We start from the raw sequence: 20,685 nt of genomic DNA, 5'->3' as shown, positions 1-20,685 counted from the left end.
AAGAGGAAATGGCAAGAGCCTTCCTTTTGCCTTACTGGGAGGGTGTGAATCCCCGGAGGGAGGCATTTCAAGGAGGCTGGCCTCTGCCCGAAGCCGGCCCAGGGCTCCCTTACCAGGCACGATGCCAGACCACTCGGGGTTTCCAGTGCTCAGAGAGCCTGGAGACTGGGAAGGGCGGGGGGGAGGGGGGGTCTTTGGCATCACGGCGACCTCAGTTTCCAGGTGAGGATCACGGTGGGGGCAGCGACGGCACACGGCACCTAACCCACAGCCAGCAAGCTGACTGCTGCAGGAGGCAACGGTGACCCCTCCCAGGCCCCCCCCACCCCCCCCACCCCCCACCCCCCCTCCCCGCCCCCGTCTACAGACAGACGGGACCAGCAGCTGGCAGGGCAGCAGGGCTCTCTGAAGCCTCTACACCCTCAGGGGTTCCCTGAAAACAAGGCTGTGGGACCCCAAAGTGGGGCAGGGGTGAAAACGCAGACCCCACCTCTACGACTCTCCAGGCAGAAGGCCGCAGCCAGCTTGGCAGGAGGGACTGTGGCCTGAGTTGAGGGCAGAGGGGTGGCCAGGGTGGGATCCCCCAGGGCCTTGCGGCCAAGCACAGGAAGAGTCGGGGTTGTATCCTGGGTGCAGTGGGCAGCCGGGGGACAGCTTTGTAAGGACCCGTCTGAGCTGGGCCTCAGCGGCCCCCGGGAAGAAGCTCCAGCCTCGCGTGGAAGGTGGAGCCTAGGCGTTGAGCCCCTGAACTCAGCCGGAGCCGAGCTGCGTCCCCATCGGCTGGTCAGGGGAGGGGAAAGCCTGCCTCCCGCAGGACCAGTGGAGACTCCGAATCACACGGAGGACGGTGCCGTGCCGATGCCCCCACACACCTGCCGGAGGGGGTCCAACAACAGACCGCCAAGCGCGGTGAGACGCTGGTCTGGGCCGGCGGGCACCAACATCTCACGCACTTGGAAATCCGTGGGGCGCTTCCCTGCACAGGTCGGCAGACATGTGCCCCTGGGCCCAGCAGCGCCACCTCCAAGAGGAGGTTCCCAGAGAGCCGAGTGCAGGCATCCAGTCGCCTTGCCCCACACGGGCAGAGCTGGGAACAGGCCAGGCGGCCACGCTGGGCGAACGGTTCAACCCGCCATGGCCAAGGCTTCCAAGGGGCCACACAGCCATGCACGAGAGGGTCCCGGTAATGCATTCCGCCCCCCCCCCACACACACACACAAGGCTGAGCAGAACACTAACCTGGACCCGGAGAAGGAACCCAGGTGGGCAATGAGCCCACCCCTGGGCAGGGACCCCAGAAGTCTGTCCGCCTTGGATAAGGCACAACCTTCCACCAGTGACAGAAAGATCAGTGGTTGCCTGGGGGCTCGGGGAGGTGGGATGCATAGCGCCGGGCCCAAGGGAACTTTCTGGGGGGTGATGATGGAATGTTCTAGATCTTGATCCGGGTGGTGGTCACACACAGGTGTCCAAACTCAGCCCACTTTCCCCTTAAGACCTGTGTATTTCACTGCATGTAAAGACCTTAGTGATTAAAAAAAACCCCAAAACCGTATCTGTAAAAAGGGGTCTGTTTTTTGGGGTTGGGGCCCACGATCTCCTGTCTCGAGCCGCCCAAGCTCCCCAGGCAAAGCAGAAGTTCTGTGCAAGTGGAAAGAGCCTCGCGCGGGGGCTCCTGAGGCCACCGCGCCCGCCTTCCTGCGGCATATCTGTCTTGTTATTGCCAGAGCTGGAGAATTGCTCCCGAGGCGGAATCTTGAATATTCATCTGATTTACGGCCCGCTGCCGACAGCTTTATGAATCCGCCCACCAATACCTGCAGCCAGTCATCAATCTTCCCCCGAGATTGTGCCTTTGCCAGTAACTCATGAATTAAAGAGGCCCCCGGCGGCCCCCACGCCTCCCTCCCCTCGCGGCGCGGCGGGATGGAAGGAGGGCCTGACCCGAAGTCAAAACACTGTTGTCGTCTTGCGGCGGAGGCTCTGGGTGACCTTGGATGACTCACCCAGACTGTCTGCAGCGTGAGCAAGAGAAAACTTGGGAGCCTCAGGTCTGCCTCTTCCCAGCTCTGAGCCTCAGTTTCCCCGCCTGGAGAGACGGGGTGCAGCGCCCCCTCTGCCTGCCTACCTGGGTGGGAGGCGGGGGGAGCGGAGGCAGGAGGGACGTGGCATCATCTGGGGATGGATGCAGGAAGGACGGAGAAGGTGGTCCCCCCGGCCAACTCCCCTCTGTCTCTCGTACACAACGTGAGAACAACGGCACATTTGACTTTCCGGGGGACCCATGGGGGCGCTGAGGGCAGCTAGCACAGCGCTGTGCCCCTGGCAAGCACCCGACAGGGGGCAGGGCTTGCTTATCCAGGAAGGGACAAATGTTCCAGGCTTAGCTCTGGGCTCGGGAAGCAGTTCCAAGGTGTCCTCAGAGCCCACCCCTGGGCAGGGACCCCCGACGGAAACTGCTGCCCGAAGCCCAGGGCCGCACGGCGGGCTTGCCCAGGAGCCCCGGAGCCCGCCCTGGGGCTAACACTCAGCAAGCGGTGGCCCGGTGCTCAGACCGCCACCCAACCATTGGAAGCATCTGCGAAGCGCTGGGGGGACCCACGCCTGTCTCCCTGGGGTCCGCAGATGGCTGGAAGGCAGAGAGCCCCTCTGGGCTCAGACACACCGGGGCTCAAACGCGGCCCTGCCCTTGGCATCCGGGGACCTTGGCAAGTCCCCCACCCCCCGAGCCCCATAAGCTGGACACTGATGTCACGGCTGCGGCGGAGGGGAGCCTGGGGGGCCCAGAGAGGCGGCCTGCTGTACGGGATGTGATGACGGGTGGCACTGAATGTCTGCCCGACACGGGGCACCACGCGGGTCACTGGTGGCGGGGAGCTGGCTCAGGTCAGCCCTCTTCTTCAGTGGCCTCCCTCAACAAATGTTCATCAGTCCCTTCAGACCACGTAGAGCTCCTAACACCTGTTCCCAAAGACACGCCGAGGGGCGTCCCCTCCCCGGGTCCCGGCTCCCACCAGTGTCTGCAATGTGGCAGTGTCCCGCGGCTTGCCATGTCAGCTCAGGGTGGCCTTCCGAGATCTACACGACCGCAGGCCAACCCTCTCCTCTGCAAGGTGCCGGTGCTCAGCGGGCCCCCGGGCCGCCTACAGCATGCACAGCAGACCCGCAGCTGGACTCAACGGCTGGGCCCCTCTGTCCAACATGCTCTCCCCCGCAGGCCTGCAGTGAACAGAGGAGGCCATCGCCGTAAAGAGCTGACATTTATTAGGCGCTTACTGTGTGCCAAGCTCATTCGGAACACCTGACATGCGCCCCTTCTGTGAACTCCCACTAAGAGGTAGGTTTTGTCTCTCTTGTACAAAAGAGGGAGCCGAGGCACAGAGAAGTGAATGAGAATGAGAACAGTGAGCCCCCTCCCAGTGGAACGCTGGCTGGACCGATCCTCCCCACTCTGGCGTGGCCCCGGGCCCCCTGGTACTTAGGAAGTCCTCCAACAAGCAGCCCTGCTCTGGGGGAAAGGTACCTTGGAAGGCGGTGAAGGGGGAGGCAGAGGCCAAGGCTGGGGGCACCAGCTCGCCTACTTGGCATTCCCTGGGAAGGGGTGGAGGGACTAGCCAGAAGCTGACTGGGGAAAAGGTCTCAGCTTCTGAGAACAACATTTCCCGGGGGCTTGGCCTCCACCACGAGGGTTTGTAATCTATGGACTTTTCACCTTGGCACCAGCTCCCTGACCACGTTGGCAGTATTTACCCTGAGGGAGGGGGAGGGGGCCGGGTGGGTGGTGTGCATATGTGTGCACGCGCACTGGAGGGGAGGGTCAGAGCCAGCCAGCTGGATCCGGGTCTTTGAGAGCCTCTGGCTCCTGGAACCTCAGACGGAGGTCTCCCTCCTGGTCTTCCATTCTTGCTCTCCGTCCCCGCCCTCCTTCACCTCTTGCTCTGAGGGTTGTAAAGCTGGTGGACGGATGATGCCAAACCCACGGCCCCCCCTCTAGGGATTTGCACCCGGGGTGGAGACAAGGGCTAAGATCCAAGCTCCCTCCCTTGCCAGCACTAAGAACACCCCTACTGCCTCATCTATAGAATGAGGATCATAGTAACACCCAAGGCTGCTAACGTAGCATGCTGGAAAGTGCCTGTCACGCTGTAAGCACTCAGTGAGTGGCAGCCGTTGTCACCAGCCATATGGGTGCTCAGTACATGTTTACTAACTAGAGGGAGGGAGGGAAGAAAGGGTAAATGGATGGATGGGTGGAGAACAGATGGATGAATGTATAAATGAACAGATACCTACACAAGTAAATAACGGTAGGTGGATAGATGGATAGTGGATGTTCAGTCATTCATTAATGAGTATCTATCCATCATCCATCCATCCAACCATCCAACCATCCATCCATCTGTCCATCCATCCATCTGTCCATTGATCCATCCATCTAACCATCCATCAATCCATCCATCTGTCTGTCCATCCACCCATCCACTTACCCATCCATCCACCCACCCACCCATCTTTCCACCCATCCATCCATCTGCCCATTAATCCATCCATCTAACCATCCATCCATCCATCCATCCATCCATCCATCCATCCATCCTTCCATCTGTCTGTCCATCCATCTATCCACTTATCCATCTATCCACCCACCCACCTGCCCACCCATCCACCCATCCACTTACCCATCCATCCACCCACCCATCTTTCCACCCATCCATCCATCTGACCATTGATCCATCCATCTAACCATCCATCCATCCATCCATCCATCCATCCATCCATCCATCTGTCCATCCATCCATCCACTTATCCATCTATCCACCCACCCACGTGTCCACCCATCCACCCATCCACTTACCCATCCATCCACCCACCCACCCACGCACCCACCCATCCTTCTACCCATCTCTCCATCCCCCATCCATTTACCCATCCATCCATCCACCCACCCATCCACCCATCTGTCCATCCATCCACCCATCTGTCCATCAATCCATCCATCTATCTATCCATCCTCTGTCCATCCGTTATCCATCCATCCATCCATCCATCCTTCCATCCATTCATCTGTCCATCCATCTGTCCATCCATCCATCCATCCATCCATCCTTCCTTCCATCCATCCGTCCACCCACCCACCCATCTGTCCATCAATCCATCCATCCATCCATCCATCCATCCATCCATCCTTCCTTCCATCCATCCTTCCTTCCTACCATCTCTGTTGGATGTGTGCATGTGCACATGGCTAGGTGGATGGTGAGTGGGACAGACAGGAAGACAGATACACAGACGGATGGGTAGATGAATGAACAAATGGGTGGCTGGCGGGCCTGATGGGTGGATGGATGGTGGGTGGATGGACGTTCCGACGGACAACTGGATGAATGAACAAATGGAGAGTTAGACGAATGGACAGATGGATTGCTGGATGGCTGGGACCAAAAACTAAATGCTAAATTGCCTCCCTCCCGAAGGTGGCAGATAACAATTGCTTCAGCTCCTGCCTGGTACCACATACATTAACACGGCCACAGGGGGCCGGAACACTGCGGCCTTCACAATCTGCTCATTAGCTGACTCACAGAGCTTTTCACCTATTCAAAGCCAACGGGGTAGCAGCATGACATTTAAGATTTCCTTTCAGCAATCACTTGCTTGGCCTTTCACAGAACACAGCGTGCAGCTGTTCCCTGGCTTATATTCTCCTCCAAAGGTGCCATCAAGCCCCCTGTGTGCAGTAATGAGCCCAGCTTCCCCAGGGCTCAGGGGTGTGTGTGCCCTAAAAAGTTGGGGGCCCCTTTCCCCCCCAACTGCTGTGCCACATTCTCTCTCTGCAAGCAGTGTTACCAATTACCTTAATTACCCTTCAGTTAGGGGGTTTCATTTATAACATAGTGGCAAGGAAGTATTGGAGAAAGAGTTTCCCTGGCAACCAAGTTTTTAAACACAAGATTCTCTGAGTTTTAAAAGACACTTCTCCCCTAATTTCCCCCCTGAAAATTAGCTTGGAACTTTTCGGATGCTGAAATTTTTAGCATAGCAGCAGGCCAGCACTTATGTCTGAAACCATACAAGACCTAGATTTCTCCCCTGCCAGAGGCAAGACCCTGGGAAGCTGTTCAATTTCCTGTGCCATTTTGTTCTTGGTGGATGTAGGCAGGGACTGCAATGACCATTATGGAATGACCACGGACAGCGGCATTTTGCGAGCCCACGGTCAGTCCCGCTCCCGACGCCAACCCGTGTTCCAGGCTCGGGTCGTTCAAGATCCCTGTTGGCTGAGTTCTGCCATGTGGGCTTGACGGGGAGAGCCCTGGGCCAGCAGATCGGTCTGGGCCCATCTCCCCAGGCCGAGGAGGATGGCACCAGCCAGCACCCCAAAGCAAATAAGTTCAAGGTCTGCTCTGGGTAGTGGCTTCTCCCACTGCAAACTTTCTATCATCAGCTTCCCGTCTCCCCCCTGCACTAACAAAATGAATCCCAGCTCAGGTGCAAGACCTGGCTTTCCATAATCTGCTCCAGCCTGGGGGCAGCCCTCTTCCTGCCATCCACACGCTTTGCTCTGACCAAGCCACACTTCCATCCGTTCAGCCCCCGACCGTCTAGACGGCACCTACTCCCTAGTCGCAGTGCACCCGTCCCCCAACATTCCACGCTCCACCCACCTTGACCCTTGTCCACACCCTCCCCCCCCCCCGAGTCCCCCTGGAACCCCTCTATTTTGCCCTTTAGATCCCGGCTTTCCAAATTTGACTTCATGTCGTGAGCACTGCTCAAAAGCTGCTTCCTCTGAACCTTTGTGGCAATGTGTCTACACCTCTGGGAGCCATCCAGTGTTTCTGCTCTGTGAGGCTCAGCCATTACTTTGTCTTGGAGGTGCAGGGTAGAGTGGAAACATGAGGCAGAGCTCATTCAGATTCTGGCCCTCACAGCTTGGTGGCTGCGTTACCTTGAGAAGATGGAAGGCTGGATCAGGGCGGCTGCAGAGTTTATGTCTAACGGACCCTACGGAGGCCAGATGAGCCCCTAAGTGGAGGGTGGGTGGTCCATTGGGTGGATGAGGACGTGTGGAGGCCTAGATGGTTGGAGGGTGTAGGAACAGATAGTTAAGCAGAAGGATAAGGGGCTGGGTTGATGGATGGAAAAAAGGAGGGAGGAGGGAGGGAGGCAAATGCAAACTGCAAACGTGCCCGGCTGCCCAGGCGGAATTACAAAGTCTGGGGGGTGGACCAGGAGGCTGGCCATCCAGGAATTCTGGACGGGGCAAAAAGCGTGCCTGTGGATTCTTGGTCACAGGAAATAGCACTTCTGATAACTGGAGGCTTGAAGTTTTTCAGTGACCCTGGGAAAAGGACAGAGGCTCCTGTGGGACCAATTCATTAGGAAGGACAGTCCTGATCAGCTCACCTAAGCACTTGGGCCGGCTCTAAATGTGAGGCAGTCAGAGGGCGTTCAATAACTATTCATTGGAAAGTGACGGATTGATTTTGGAGGCCTGCCATTCTAGGGAGGCCTGGCCAGCTGGGAGCTGCATAGGCATTTCGCTCATCACAGTCTCTCATATTCGACAGCAGGAAAAACCGACCCTCCGGTGAGCAGTGAGCAGCCCAGCCTCCGGCCTCCGGTCTCGCTCCCATGTTTGCGCCGTGACAGAACCCGCACCGTAGAGGGGCCCGGGGCACATGCCTCCCTACGAGAACCAGCACCCATGGCACAGGGGAGGCTGAACTTCCTCTGACCCATCTGGGTTCGGGATGTGAAGGACCTCAGATTGGAGCAAGTCAACCCAAGGCAACTTGAGTGATAAGCCTGTCCTGGGGATCAATCTGCCCCCGAATCCAGGAAGGCCCTATAGATCAAGGACCTACCCCAAGGAGCTGTTGCGGGGGGGGGGGGGGGTGGCGGTGAGGGACAGCGCGAAGCTAGAAGGACATGCGAATACCGTCTCTTTCCAGGAAGGACCAATCCTGCGAGATGCCCGTCACAGACACACCCAGAGGCCACGGGAAGGTGCCAACATCTCCAGCTTGCCGGCTGTCTTCACCCCAGCCTGCGAGGGCCATTCTGACTTGGACAGCCATGCAGACACTCGCGGGCAGCTGGGAGAGAGAACGGTGCAAACCCCAGGGAGGGCCCTTCACACACACCGGGGGGAGGGCAGTGGGCTTCCGGCAGCTGGCAGCTTGGTTGCCAGACGGGACTTTGGGGCCTCTCATTCCTGAGCAGTGCGTCTGAAAAACTCACAAATTTCCTAACGTAACTCGGGGAGCCTTGATTGTTAATAAAACTGTCTCTTTACTTCTTCCCTCCAGCTGACTCCCCACGAGAGATGCGGGCGGCGGGGGGTGGGGGGGGGCGGGAGGGAATCAGGAAGGGGGGGCAAGGGGAAGACAGATTCACTCTGCCTTATCTCCAAAGCGTTCAGCTAAGTGCCAGAACATAATAAGTGCTCAATAAATAACCACTATTAGAGGAGGAAGAGACGGAGGAAACCAGACAGGTCAGAATTTAATTCTGCCACGCAGGTCTATTGTGCTTCTGTCCAGGGAAAAAGAGCGAAAGAGTATCTCCACTTTCCGTCTCCCTCTGCCTCCGAGGCTGACTTTGCGGTGGTGTCCTCCTGTCCCCTTTTGCCCGCAGCCTGTTGAAAAAAAAAAAAAAAGAAAAGAAAAGAAAAACCAAAAGCCAATCTGGCATGCTTGGCTGGGCCTCTACCTCCCCAGCCCACAGCCCCTCCGACTTGATGTTTAATTTCCCTGGGTCGAGAGGAAGCGTTCTGATGATCCAAGTTAATTCAAAATGTAAATTTCATCTCCTATCGGCTAATGGCTCTGAGCTCTGCTTTACGTAACGGGACAGCAGCTGCCTGATGAGTCACCGGGGCCTCTGGTGCCCCTGGTCTCTGCTCTTGGTGGTGACGCAGCCCTCGCTGAGGCCTGAGACCGCCGCAGCCTCTGTCCCCGTCGAGGCCAGACTGGAGTTCACCTGGGGCGGGGGGGGGGTGGGGCGCAGGGGGTTTTACTCACTGAGGGGAGGAAGGTTTATGTTAACCCCGGGGGCCGTGCTCAGCCTGGAGGCTCAAACCTGGAGAGACCCGTCCCCCGGGGCCATTTTGGGTGGCCGGGGGGTGCGTGCCCCTCAGCCCCTGGCAGAGAACTCCACGGTGAGCCAGGGGCTCCCACTGGGTAGGGCGAGCTGTGTTCACCCGGACCCAGAGAGCAGCCTTGAACCCTGCAGGGGTCAGTGCTTGGATGGCAGCCAAGGCTTCCAGCCGCTGGGTGGCCTGTAACTGCTGTGGTCCTGGAACCGCCCCTGGGCCCCTGAGTGGGTCCCCTTTGTCTTCCTGGGGGATGCTGAGGGCTTCTCTCAACTCCCCGCCTGGGCTTTTGCCCGTGTCCTCGAAGGCAAAACCAGCTACAGGCTGGGAGTTCCCACCCCCCTTCGGTGGCCCGCGGGGAGACGGAGGGGGGAGGGGGGCTGGGGGGCGCCGGTGAGTTTGGGTGTCTGGTGTCACTCCATCCTTCCCGGGGACTTGGCATCGGCCACATTGAGCAGCATGTGAGGGGCGGATGGTGCGATCCAGCGTGAACAGGCGGCGGGGGGCGTTCCCGGGGTGGGACCGCAGGCCAGCTCAGGGGCTTCGGGTGAAGTCTCTGTGGGCCGACCGTGTTCTTCATGCCCCTCAGGGCCTCTCGTCCTCTCCGCCTTGTCCTTCTCCCCACACCTGGACCTGGGCTCCCTAAACCCCAAGTTTAGGGTCCCTCCGAAGAGCCACCAGGCCCCAGCTCCATGACAGGTTGGAGGAGGAAAGACTTCCAGGGGGCAAGGCAGGGCCCTCCTGTGCAGGCGGGGGGGGGGGGGGGGGGGGGAGCTCTCAGAGAGGAAGGGACCGTCCCAGGATTCTAGTGGCTGCGGCGGGTACTGGTTTCGTGACCCGGATCTCATTCCAAGCGCTTCTGCTACGGGGGGTGGCGGGGGGGAGGGGGAGGAAAGTGGACCCTCCTGCATGGCTGGAGGCCTAGGTGTTCAGGGGAGCACCTGTGTCTAGACCCTCCCTCCCATTGCCAAGCCAGTTTGGGTGAGTTTCCTGGTCCGCTCTCAGAGCTGGGATGGTCTCGGGTCTCCTGATTCCGGGGTTCTTCTCTGTGCCGAAGTGTGCGGTTACGGCCTTGGACTCAATGAGCCGGCCTGGAACCCGAGGCTCCTGGTGGGTCCAGCACTGCCACCTGCTGGCCTCATGGCTTTGTCAGGCTTCTGTCTTCTGGCCCGTGTCTCCTGGAAGTCGCTGAAAGAAATGATTCTTATGGTGCTCGTGATAACTGGGGGAGGTTCACGGGCCTGGCATTAAATGACATTGAACCCCATAATAAAAACAGTCCGTCCTTTTTTTTCCAATTTCTCGGAATCCGCCCGGGCTGCTCCTGCCACCCTGCCTCCCTCTTCCTCGTTCGTGTCCCCTTTTGACAAGGTGAGCGTGGGCTCTGACTCAGGGCCTCTGGCAAACAACACGCTTCTAAGGTGAGTTAAGAGACACCTCTGTTTTCGTTGAGTGTATTCTTTAAAAAAAAAAAAAAAAAAAAAACACCTTTTGAGCTGTAACTCACGTACCAGAAAATGCATCCACTTGAAACGCACAATTCCACGGTTTTTAATATGGTCACAGCGTCTGCAACCTTCGTGGAAATCTCATTTGAGAATCTTCGGCACCCCGAAAACAAAGCCCGAACCTGTTAGCAATCCCTCCTCGTTCCTCGATGCCTCCCCCTGCCTGGCCCCAGGCAAACACAAATCTAATTTCTATCCCTGTGGATTCGCCTGTGCTGGACATTTACTATAAACGGAATCAATCAGTGGCCGTGTCTTTCGTGGCGGGCATCTTTCACTTAGTGTTGAATTGATGTGGTTACTTTAGCAAAGAATGCTGGGTTTTAATCAGTGGTTGGGAGGCACTATTTTCTTCTAGAACAAACTTCTTTCAGTCTGCTTATTTTTTTTTCCAATTAATCGATCATTTGCTCGAGTTACCAGCTTTCCGTGGGAGGTGGGATGCTCACTAGAACTTTTGGAAAACACAGTGCACTTCCTGTCCGGGGGCCTGGGGGTACCTTCGCTGTTGGTTCTCTGATTTGGGGAACTTTTCGTCTCCCTCCTCTCTCCAACAGCCTCCAAGCCCCTTCCTTCATCCACCCTGACTGTCCTCAAAACCCCATCGCGTGAAGGAGCGGGGGGGGGGGGGGGGGGCGGTGCATGCAGAGCCAAATCTTTGCAAACCGACGTTTAGTCCCTGTCTTCAACGCACTCAGAGGGACAGCTGTGGTCTCAGCTTCTCCCCAGTCGTTTTGTCCGGAAGAAGCACCTACCACGAGTTTAATTATGCAATTAAAGTCATTTTCCTGGGCTGAACAAATATTTACAGCATATTTTGCTGCAAATTGCTTCGCCTGGAGAAAGGTTCTGCCGAGCGGGCTGACGAGCCCGGCATGCATTCACACACTTACATGCCCCGTTACCAGGGGGCCGCACGGCACAGAGCAGGTGGCAGACAAGCAAGCCCCCAGGAACGAGTGTCCGTGCAGACACGGTGACAGGTGTCAGCAAAGCAAATGTGTTCTTGGCCCCGCCACGGTGCTACTGTGCAGACCGGTGACGTCCGTTGGTGATCTGAGGCAGCCCCAAATCCCGGCTCTGTGGCACCAGAGAAACCTCGGGGTTCTGTCCCACTGCTGGGGGGGGGGCACGGATGGCGGAGAGAACACTGTGCGGGGACCAGCCCTCTAAGAATCAGAGCCACGTCCATAGTGCACCCGTCACGTCCTGTCATCCGCAGAGCCGTCCTGGGAGGTGGTCCCTGAAAGAACCCGTGTGTGGCACCTCTCTCAAGGGGCCCCCTGTGCTCAGCTTGCTGTCCGAGTCCGGGTGGGAAAACACGGGGCGAAACTTGAGAAAAAGCAGGAAAAAGTCACGTTCTTTATTTCACTCCCTCTGGACTTCGTCTCCATCTCAAGTTCCCTTTTCACCCCGAGGAGGAAGCTTTCCGGTAGTTCACTGGGATGGGGTCAGCTGACTCAGGGTTTTCTCAGCTCGAGGGGATCCTCTGCCCCTGCCCAGCTCCCGGCCAGCAGCAGAGCTCTGGGGGAGAGTTTGTGTAGCATTAGGGCGTCAGCACTGGGGGAGGACGGGTCCCACCGGCGGGGGCAATGACCGGAGAGAAATCCAGACCCAGGTCTGGGAGCCCCTCGGCGGGGTGGGAAGGTCTGGGGGTCGCAGCATCCCAGGATGGGTGAGCCGGAGGTAGTCAAGGGGCCGGGTGGGGTGATTTCAGCTTCTAGGCTCCAGCCCGGCTGTGTTGAAGGTCAGCCCTGAGGGCAGTGTAGGGCTGATCCTCTCTCCACCTTGGTCTGCGTGACTGCGTGTCCTTGACCTTGTGTGAGGGCTGCTTGGGTCACTGTGCGCTGCCCCATCCTGCCCCCCAGCTGTCCTGTGTTCCTCCCAGAGATAGCTCTCCCCGGAGCCAGCCCAGGGCTGGGCATCAGGAGCCAGCTGCCGTGGGGGGCAGTGAGCTCCCCGCCCACCTGTTGTGCCAACACAGCCTCGCGGAAGGCCCGGGACAGAGCAAACGTGTCCCCGCTGGGTGCCAGATGCCTTGCTCACAGCATCCCGTCTGACCTTCCCAACCCCCTGAGAAGTTACAGTTATTATGCCCATTTAACAGCTGGGGAAACTGAGGCTCAGAGTTTCGTGCAATCACTTGAGAGTATGCTGCTAGGAAGGGGTAGAGTGGGGCCTCACATCCAGACTCTCTGGACCCCCGAGTCCAGAGCTGGGCTATTTTGTCTTATCCTCATCGGCCCCCAGAGGGAGTGTTATTGTCCCATGACACAGGTGAGGGTCACTTTGGGTGACACTGCTGGCCAGAGGCGGAGCTGGGACGGGTCCAAGGTCGTCAGTGTTTACTATCCCGGGGCGGGGGGGGGAAGCGGGAGGATGGGGGCGGCCGTGGCGGAGGCAGGCCCTTTCCCATGGATGAGGGAACCTGGTGCCCTATTTACTGCAACTGCTGACCGTGACGGCCAAGGTCGCTGATCCGGTGCCCTCTGCAGGGGAGCGGGTCAAGGGAGCCCTCTGGGGCCTGTGCCTGGTGGTCTTAAAGCTCTGGAAGGGACAGGCCGTGTGGCACCCCGGGGGCTCCAGGTTAGGGTGGGCCTGAGGAGAGAAAGCAAGAAGAACGAGACCTGTAACCGCCGACCCCCAAATGTGCCCCTGCCTAGCACCCCAGCCCCCCCCCACCTGCCACGTGGTCCTCGGGTGCCTCCAGGGAGCTCAAAGGCAGGTCTGTTGTCCCACTCAGTGTTTGCTGTGTACCTACCGGGTTCTAGTCCTTAACCTAGACTCCAGCACAGCCCCCGAGACGCGTGCCAGTCGGGGGACAGCCCCTGTGGTAGATTCCGGTGGAAGACATCGGCCCCAGCGGTGGTCTGGGCTCCTGCATGCCGGGGGGGGGGGGGGGGGGGCGCTGAACAGGAATCAGCACCTCGAAACCGACTTGGCCTGGTCTGCCTGTCTTTCCACCCCGCAGGGACTGGGGCACCGCAAGATGACATTGGCAAATAAGGTCACAGCATCCTGACCACGACAGCCAGAGCTCCCGGCATAGAAACCAGGACCTGGAGGTGGACGGAGCACTTGCTTGGCCGTTTGGGGAAAACAAGTCAAGGGCCAATGGCAACTGTTGAGTCCTTGTGGTCCCCTGAAAACCTCTATTCTCTTTAAGGCATTTCCTCTAGGCTGATCCCCAGGCTTCCAGGGCCTGGCAGGAACAGGTTCACATGCCAGTCCCTGGGGCACGTGGGTGATGCCGTGCAGGAGCGTAAAAACTTCCAGGAGGGCCAGCTTGGCCACAAAACCAGAGGCCTGCTGGGGGCCTAGGACAGGACCCTGGGGCCCAGGACACACATCGTCACAAAGACGCCCCCACTGTACCTGTCAGCCCCTCTCGGGGGTCCAGGGAACTGCCTCAGAGGCCACCAGGCGGGCAGGGAAACAGAAGCCGGGAACCTGGGTCCCAGCTTCCCCCCCCCCACCCCCAACCTGGGGGTGGACGCTCTCTTGCTTTGTCTCCCTCCGGCGTTCGGTGTCTGAGTCAGAGCACGCGTCAAGCAAGGGTTCCGTAGCGAAAAGAAAAAACAAGTTGGAAAGCCACCGATTTAAATTAATACAGCAGATGACACTTAATTCCATGAAGTGGTTTTTTTTTCCCCATCAGTGGCTTTGGTATTGGAACATGACACTTTGTCGGGAGGGCCAGGCCAGCTCTCAGCTCTTTAAAGGGAAAGACAACTCTGGTTGCGATCTCCCAGCTCCGACGGACGCTCAGAGGGGTGAAGTCACTCTAACCAGCTGCGCCCTGGGAGGGGGACGGCAGGTGCAGGGTGCTGTGTTTGCCTGCACAACGCACGTGTGCTGTGCAGGTGCAAATCCAGTCTGCCTCGTTCCTGACCCCCCCAGTAAATGCCGCCAACCCCGAGTCTGGGGCGGGGGAGGGGGAGAGGGGGCAGGGAGGGGCTTAAGGCCAAACCACACCACCTGCTCTCCTCAGGGTGGCCCGCTGTGGGCACGCTGCTCGGTATACAGAAGGTGCCCAATTAATGCTTGTGCCACAGAGCTCCCCTCGGCTTTCTCTCTACTCTCCTCCCTCGTGGATGACGGTTGAGAAAAGTGTTGGTCGACAAGAGTGTCGCGACAAAAGTGCGTGAAATTGGCCTCAATGTAACGGGGAAGGCTGAACCCCCAGACCCAAAGTTTTGCCAGGAAGCACGTTTTAAACTCTCCCACTCAGTTACACCAGGCCTACCATTCACTTCAAGGTTTTCAGTGTTGAAACCCACTGGTCAGTGGCTTCTAGATACTATCTGGGGGTTAATTCAGAAAGCCCCAAGCGTGATACTATGCCACCTGTGGGTGACATCTTCTTTGCTCATCTCTCCTAACTGGTTCCTTTCTGTGCCCTCCCTCCCCCCACCCCCAGCTCCCTCCCTCCCCAGGGATGACCCTGATGTCCCCACCTCCTTTGGAGGGGATTCGGACCCCAACGTGTTTCATCAGAGAGTCCTTGCTTCTTGCTCGTTCAGATCAGAAACACCAAGTGAATGAATCCATGTTTTCTATAAAAGTTTATTTTGTGATTTTTCCAAGAAGTGTTAGGGGAAAACATTGAAATCGCGTGAAGGTACGTAACCAGGGGTATATAAAAATAATTTAAACGTGCATATTAATAATAAAGCAGCGTTTCTTTCTAGCCACAACTAGTAGGTAATCTTGCCCGCGATTTTTCCAAAGGTATTATATACATCTCAGATAACAAGAAATACACACACACACACACACACACACAGTTCAAGTAGTTTTCTCCGTGCATTCCAGGTAACTGACATAGCTAAAGAGATAAAAACAGGAAAGACTGAATGCCTGGTGTCCTTAGGGTTGAACCAACGTGCGCTGGATAGTGAATTTTGGAGACCTGCTGAGATTTCCCTTCCCGATCCCATAGTTACCAGCCCGTACTTTGTGGTCTTCTCTGAAAAATCACAGTGTGTCTTTTGAATCGGCCCATCAGTGTGGTCATGGCAGTGGTATGGGTGGTGTCCATTGAGAAAATCCCACTTTCTCTTGCTCCCGGTTGCATTGGAAAGAGGGGCTGATCTTAAAAGGAAAGCTCTCGGGTCTGATTACATCTGGCTGATCCTTTGCTTCAGGGCAAGGACCTCTCTCTCGATCTCATAGGGCAGGTCGGTGTCAACTTGCTCCTCCAAGTACTTCTGGATGTCCTTCACCTCCTTCTCCCAGAACCCCTTGGGGATGTCGAAGAGCTCCTTCACGTTGACGTCCCCCAGGCCTTTCAGGTTCAGGGCGCCCTCCTCAGGGATGTAGCCTATGGGTGTGAGCTTGGCACCCGCTTCCCCGTTGATCCGGTTGAACATCCATTCCAGCACCCTGGAGTTCTCCCCGAAGCCCGGCCAGAGAAATTTGCCTTCGTCGTCTTTCCGGAACCAGTTGACGTGGAAGATCTTGGGCAGCTTGGCTGCTGGGCGCTGGGCCATGCTGAGCCAGTGGGCCAGGTATTTGCCAAAGTTGTAGCCAAAGAAAGGCCGCATGGCAAAGGGGTCGTGCATGATGACCTTGCCTATGAACAGAGAGGGGGATCCCGCTGGTAAATCATGCTCTTATGGGACAATACTGGCGCCATTTATTGTTGGCACGAGCACGCGGAGACAGGGAGCACACCAGTCCCTCCGGTCTGCGGTTTGAGTCGTTCACTCAGATTTACCTTTGTGTTCTGCAGCTGCTGTGGCCTCTGATCGCATCGCCGCCCCCACAAACACTCCATGCTGCCAGGTGAGAGCTTCGTAGACCAGAGGGACCCCTGTAGCAGGAGAAAAGGAACACCCCGTAAAGGCTTTGACACAGACCCCTGGGCTGGCGATGGCATCTCCCGAAATGGAAAGACACAGAGGAACTGTATCTTTGTACTTGAGCTGCTTGTGTCCTCCCAAAGCCAACGCGCACAAAACCGCTGTCCAAGTTACACCACCGAGGCCACGCAGCTGGAAGTTTAATTAGATAGAGCCACAGCCCGTCAAGGATCCAGCCTTGCCAATTATCCCGGATTTTTGGAAGCTGGAGATCTCTGGTGCCCTCTGGCGAGGTCAGGAAAAAGGAGAGATTCCATGGACACTTTCTGGAAGCCAACACACCCATGCTCCCAGCCTGAACGAAGGAGAGACTCACCGGCAGGTCGGCGGCCTCCGAAGATGATGCCCTCGATGGGCACCCCCTCCGGAGACTCCCAGGCAGGGTCGATGATGGGACACTGGCTGGCAGGGGTGCAGAAGCGTGAGTTGGGATGGGCGCAAGGTTCCCCTGCAACAGCAACAGAGGAGGCGCCCCTTAGCATCTCGCCCAAACCAGTAGTGCTTAGAGGCTGGGGCCCTGGGGTCTCCAGGAGGGGGCTCACCGTCCTGGGGGGACCATTCGGTGTTCTTCCACGATGTGAGCCTGATGCCCGGGGCCAGCGGCTGGTCGATACCTTCCCAATAAAAGCCCCCATCGCTGGTCTCGCCCACGTTAGTGAAGATGGTGTTCCTCTGGATGGTCTTGATGGCGTTGGGGTTGGTCTTCACAGAGGTTCCAGGAGCCACCCCGAAAAAGCCATTTTCTGGGTTGATAGCCCTTAGGTTACCTGGAAAGTTGCCAACCAGAAAGGTAGACACGAATGCCAAACAAAACGTAACGGATATTCCTAGCTCTGACCAGGCTAATCTTCGCACCGAATTCTCAAATCTTTTTTTTTTTTTTTTCCTTCCTCCCTAGAAGAGATTCCTCTTTTCTCATCCGAGCATGATTTTCCGCTTTGACACTTTTACAACCCTTCCTTCCTCGTCGGTTTTCCACCAAGAGTGTTTTAACACATTTATTGTATAAACAAGCAGCAGCATATGGGGCCCCATTTCAATCCAGATCCTATATTAAGTTAAAGAATGCTCGCAGAAAACATATTCCTAGGGCTTTGCAAGATCCGAAAGAACGGACTCAAAAAGCCCAATACCGTGGACTTGGGAGAATCTGGCGCGCTTTGAAAGCCAAAAGTTCACCTAGGTGCAATCATCGTCAACGGTTAGGTCTAAGAGAGTCACCTTCTTGGTCAAATTTCATCCAGGCAATGTCATCTCCCACACACTCTATCTTCCACCCTGGGAGGCTGGGGTTCATCATGGCCAGGTTGGTCTTCCCACAGGCACTGGGAAAGGCTGCTGAGAAATACTTCTTCTGGCCCTTGGGGTTGGTGATGCCCAGGATCTGTTGGGGACAAGATTCCTCCTTAATCTGCTTCCTCCGGTCCCTCCCGGGGGCCAGTGGTTCAGTCTGGTAGAGTGCCCAGAAGCCCCAAAAGGGTAGGTTCCCAAGACCTATGTCTTCAGCCGTCAAAGCGAACATTTTAAATAAGAAAGTCTAAGGGAGCTCCGGTTTGAAGTGATTCAAAAGAGGCATTAACAATCCTCGGTGGGGTTTCTAAACCTGTCCTCGGGGCACACTGGCCTTGCCTGATGGGAACTGCACACGCGTGGGCATTTGGACCTCCGCACGCGCCCCCGCCCCCAGGTCCCCGCCGTGCGGGTGCACGACTTCCTGCAACTTACCAACATGTGTTCTGCCAGCCACCCCTCTTCCTTAGCCAGCCGGCTGGCTATCCTGAGGGCGAAGCACTTCTTCCCGAGGAGCGAGTTCCCGCCGTACCCACTCCCGAAGGAGATGATTTCCCTGCGGTCGGGCAGGTGGGCGATGAGGGTCATCTCTGGGTTGCAAGGCCAGTTGTTCACCAGGGGCTCTGCGCAGGAAGACACAGCCCGGGTGAGCGTGCTGCCTCCCCACCCGGGGTGGGGGGTCCCCGGGGCAAAGGCCCAGGGCTCGAGGCGAGGCTGATTTGCCGTCACAACTTCGGACCCGGAAAGGGTACACTTACTTTTTAAAGGCAGAGGGCATCCCACGGAATGGAGGCACTTGACGAAGTCCCCGTCGCCCAGCGCTTCCAGGACCGGGGTGCCCATCCTCGTCATGATGCGCATGCTGGCCACCACGTAGGGGGAGTCTGTCAGCTCGATCCCGATCTTCGACAGAGGGGAGCCCAGCGGCCCCATGCTGAATGGGATGATGTACATGGTGCGACCTGGAGGGGCCGGTGGTGGGGGGAGGGGTGAGAAATGAGCCCGGCATCACAGACGACAACACGGTGACATCGCCCTTCCTACCGGCATCCGCCCTCTGCTTCTGTTTGATTTCTCCCAGTCAAGCAACTGTCTCCCTCACCTTTCATGCACCCTGGGAATCGGGCATTGAATGCTTTCTCGAAGTCCTCCTCGGACATCCAGCGACCTAGTTGGCTAGGGCCGGTTTTGGGGATGGGCACGGTATCTCTTTGCTCTTGGGTAATGATGACCGTCTTGCTTTCAATTCTGGCCACATCCCTGGGGTCAGTGAGAGCCAGCCAGCTGCAAAAAATTTTGAAAAAATTGGTTAGGAACGGAGGGGACAGTGTCGCCCTCCCCCGCTGCCTCTGCGCACGGGATTCCCTTCCGCCAGGCGTCAGAGGGGAACGGACCAGTCCCGTGCAGCACCGTGCCCTTCCCGCACCTCACAGGTGCCCAGCGCACGGACGGTGCCCCACCCGTGTGGACAACCGCACCAACCGGGGCGCAGCCGAGGAGATGTTACTAGACTGAGCTTGTCTCTCAGGAGAGGGCGGGTCTGGCTGTCGTCCTCGTCAGGGATGGAGTTCGCAGGGAGTGTCCCTATGTTGCTAACTCACGGTCGACTTGAGCCGCTCTATGAATGTCATTAAACTGCAGTCTCTATGGCTCGGGCCATTTCACTAAGTTTTTCAAGAGTCGACGGCGGCCCACCCCGGCCCCCGCTGGGTCTCGGGTCCGCCTCTGCTGGCGGGGACGGTGGGAACGGCGGGGCTGGGGGCCGGCTTACCAGTTGTGGTATTTCCGCAGCCTCTTGATCACCCCCTGGGCCTCCATCTGGTCCAGCAGCTTCCGGTTCTCGCCGTCGGAGCCGTCACAGATGTGGATATGGTCGGGCTGGCACAGCTTGGCGCTACTCTCCACGAATGCTCTCACCGCCTGGGGCAGGCTGTCTAGGGTGCCCTGGACGACCTTGGCCGAGAAATTGAGGCTGCTGGGGAGCTGAGGAGGCATTTCTGCAGGGCTGCGCTAAGGGCCACGGACGCTTCCCTGAAATAGGAAACACGGGCCCCTTGAACAACCTTACAGACGCCCCCAGGGAAACTCAACGCGTCTCTTTGGTGGCACCTCACCAGACAGTCGAAGCGCTGCGGAGAAAAGGAAACGAGTTTGCGTGGGCTCCGTAACCTTTAGACACGCAAACCAAAAAGCTCTACCTACCTTTCTCCTTCTCGGATGATCTCGATGGGAGATCCAAGGGTTTCCCACGAGGTGCTTCCGGCCGGTGGACAACCGTTCCCAATGGGAAGGCCGCGTTCGCTGTTTGGAGGCCGGACCTCCCGGCCTTAAATCCCATTGAGGAGGAGGGCCCCGCCCCTCGGCTACACCCGGGGAGGCTCGTCTCTGACGTCAGGGGCAGGACTTTGGATCGTGGCCCCAGTCCATTGTGCTTCTGGACGGGCTTACCACCACAACCCCCAAGGGAGATAATCATTGAACAGATAGCTGTTAATGAGTGCTGGGCGGCCTAGAGTCGCAGGCCGGCCGCGACAAGTCCTTGCACAACTTGTGATTGACTAAACTTTGACCCAGTTCACTCTGCTGATGTAAAACAGTCCGTCCTTCCACTGACGGGCAGGTGGGATCCTGCAGGCCTGGCTGGAGCTCCTCCCGGACACCCAGGGCTCCGGGCAGCACATTCCGTGTACCGATGGCCTCTGGCTGGCAGAACGCCGCCACGGTGAGGTGTCACCCCACAGTCAAGACCTATGGAAGGAGAGCGCCCAAGTATAAGCGAACGCGTGGCTCATTGGGAAAAGTCAGACCTAACGGGGGGCAAATAACCTTCCAGAGAGTCTCCTGTAGGCCCCCCGCCCAAAATATAAACTTGTGAGGGCAGGGATTTCTGCCTCTTTTGTTAATTTTTGTAGGTACGAACTGACAA

At 57.5% G+C, this 20,685-nt stretch overlaps 1 protein-coding gene and 1 long non-coding RNA gene across 3 annotated transcripts; one reads left to right on the top strand and one right to left on the bottom strand.

Annotated features, from left to right (window-relative positions):
• The first annotated feature begins 364 nt into the window (after positions 1-364).
• Positions 365-8,298, top strand: LOC147582838 (uncharacterized). 2 transcript variants are annotated; one of them, XR_015249564.1, is made up of 3 exons: positions 365-984; positions 3,218-3,337; positions 7,956-8,298. It is a non-coding gene; the product is annotated as an uncharacterized LOC147582838 (long non-coding RNA). The 2 variants fall into 2 exon arrangements; XR_015249563.1 differs by lacking the exon at positions 365-984 and adding an exon at positions 997-2,051.
• Positions 8,299-15,151: 6,853 nt separating this feature from the next.
• On the bottom strand, positions 15,152-20,111 carry PCK1 (phosphoenolpyruvate carboxykinase 1). Its single transcript, XM_025931897.2, has 10 exons — positions 19,958-20,111; positions 19,531-19,785; positions 18,862-19,043; positions 18,518-18,721; positions 18,195-18,382; positions 17,691-17,853; positions 17,012-17,236; positions 16,786-16,917; positions 16,325-16,420; positions 15,152-16,180 (listed from the first exon to the last, which is right to left on the bottom strand). Exons 2-10 carry the CDS (start codon positions 19,752-19,754, stop codon positions 15,726-15,728), a joined length of 1,869 nt encoding a protein of 622 aa, XP_025787682.1. The 5' UTR covers positions 19,755-19,785; positions 19,958-20,111; the 3' UTR covers positions 15,152-15,725.
• Between the last annotated feature and the right edge of the window lie 574 nt (positions 20,112-20,685).

This window comes from Puma concolor, chromosome A3, assembly GCF_028749965.1.
Source record: "Puma concolor isolate L17-30 chromosome A3, mPumCon1.1.hap2, whole genome shotgun sequence".
NCBI lineage: Eukaryota > Metazoa > Chordata > Mammalia > Carnivora > Felidae > Puma > Puma concolor.
This window is presented reverse-complemented; position numbering and strand designations above follow the sequence as displayed.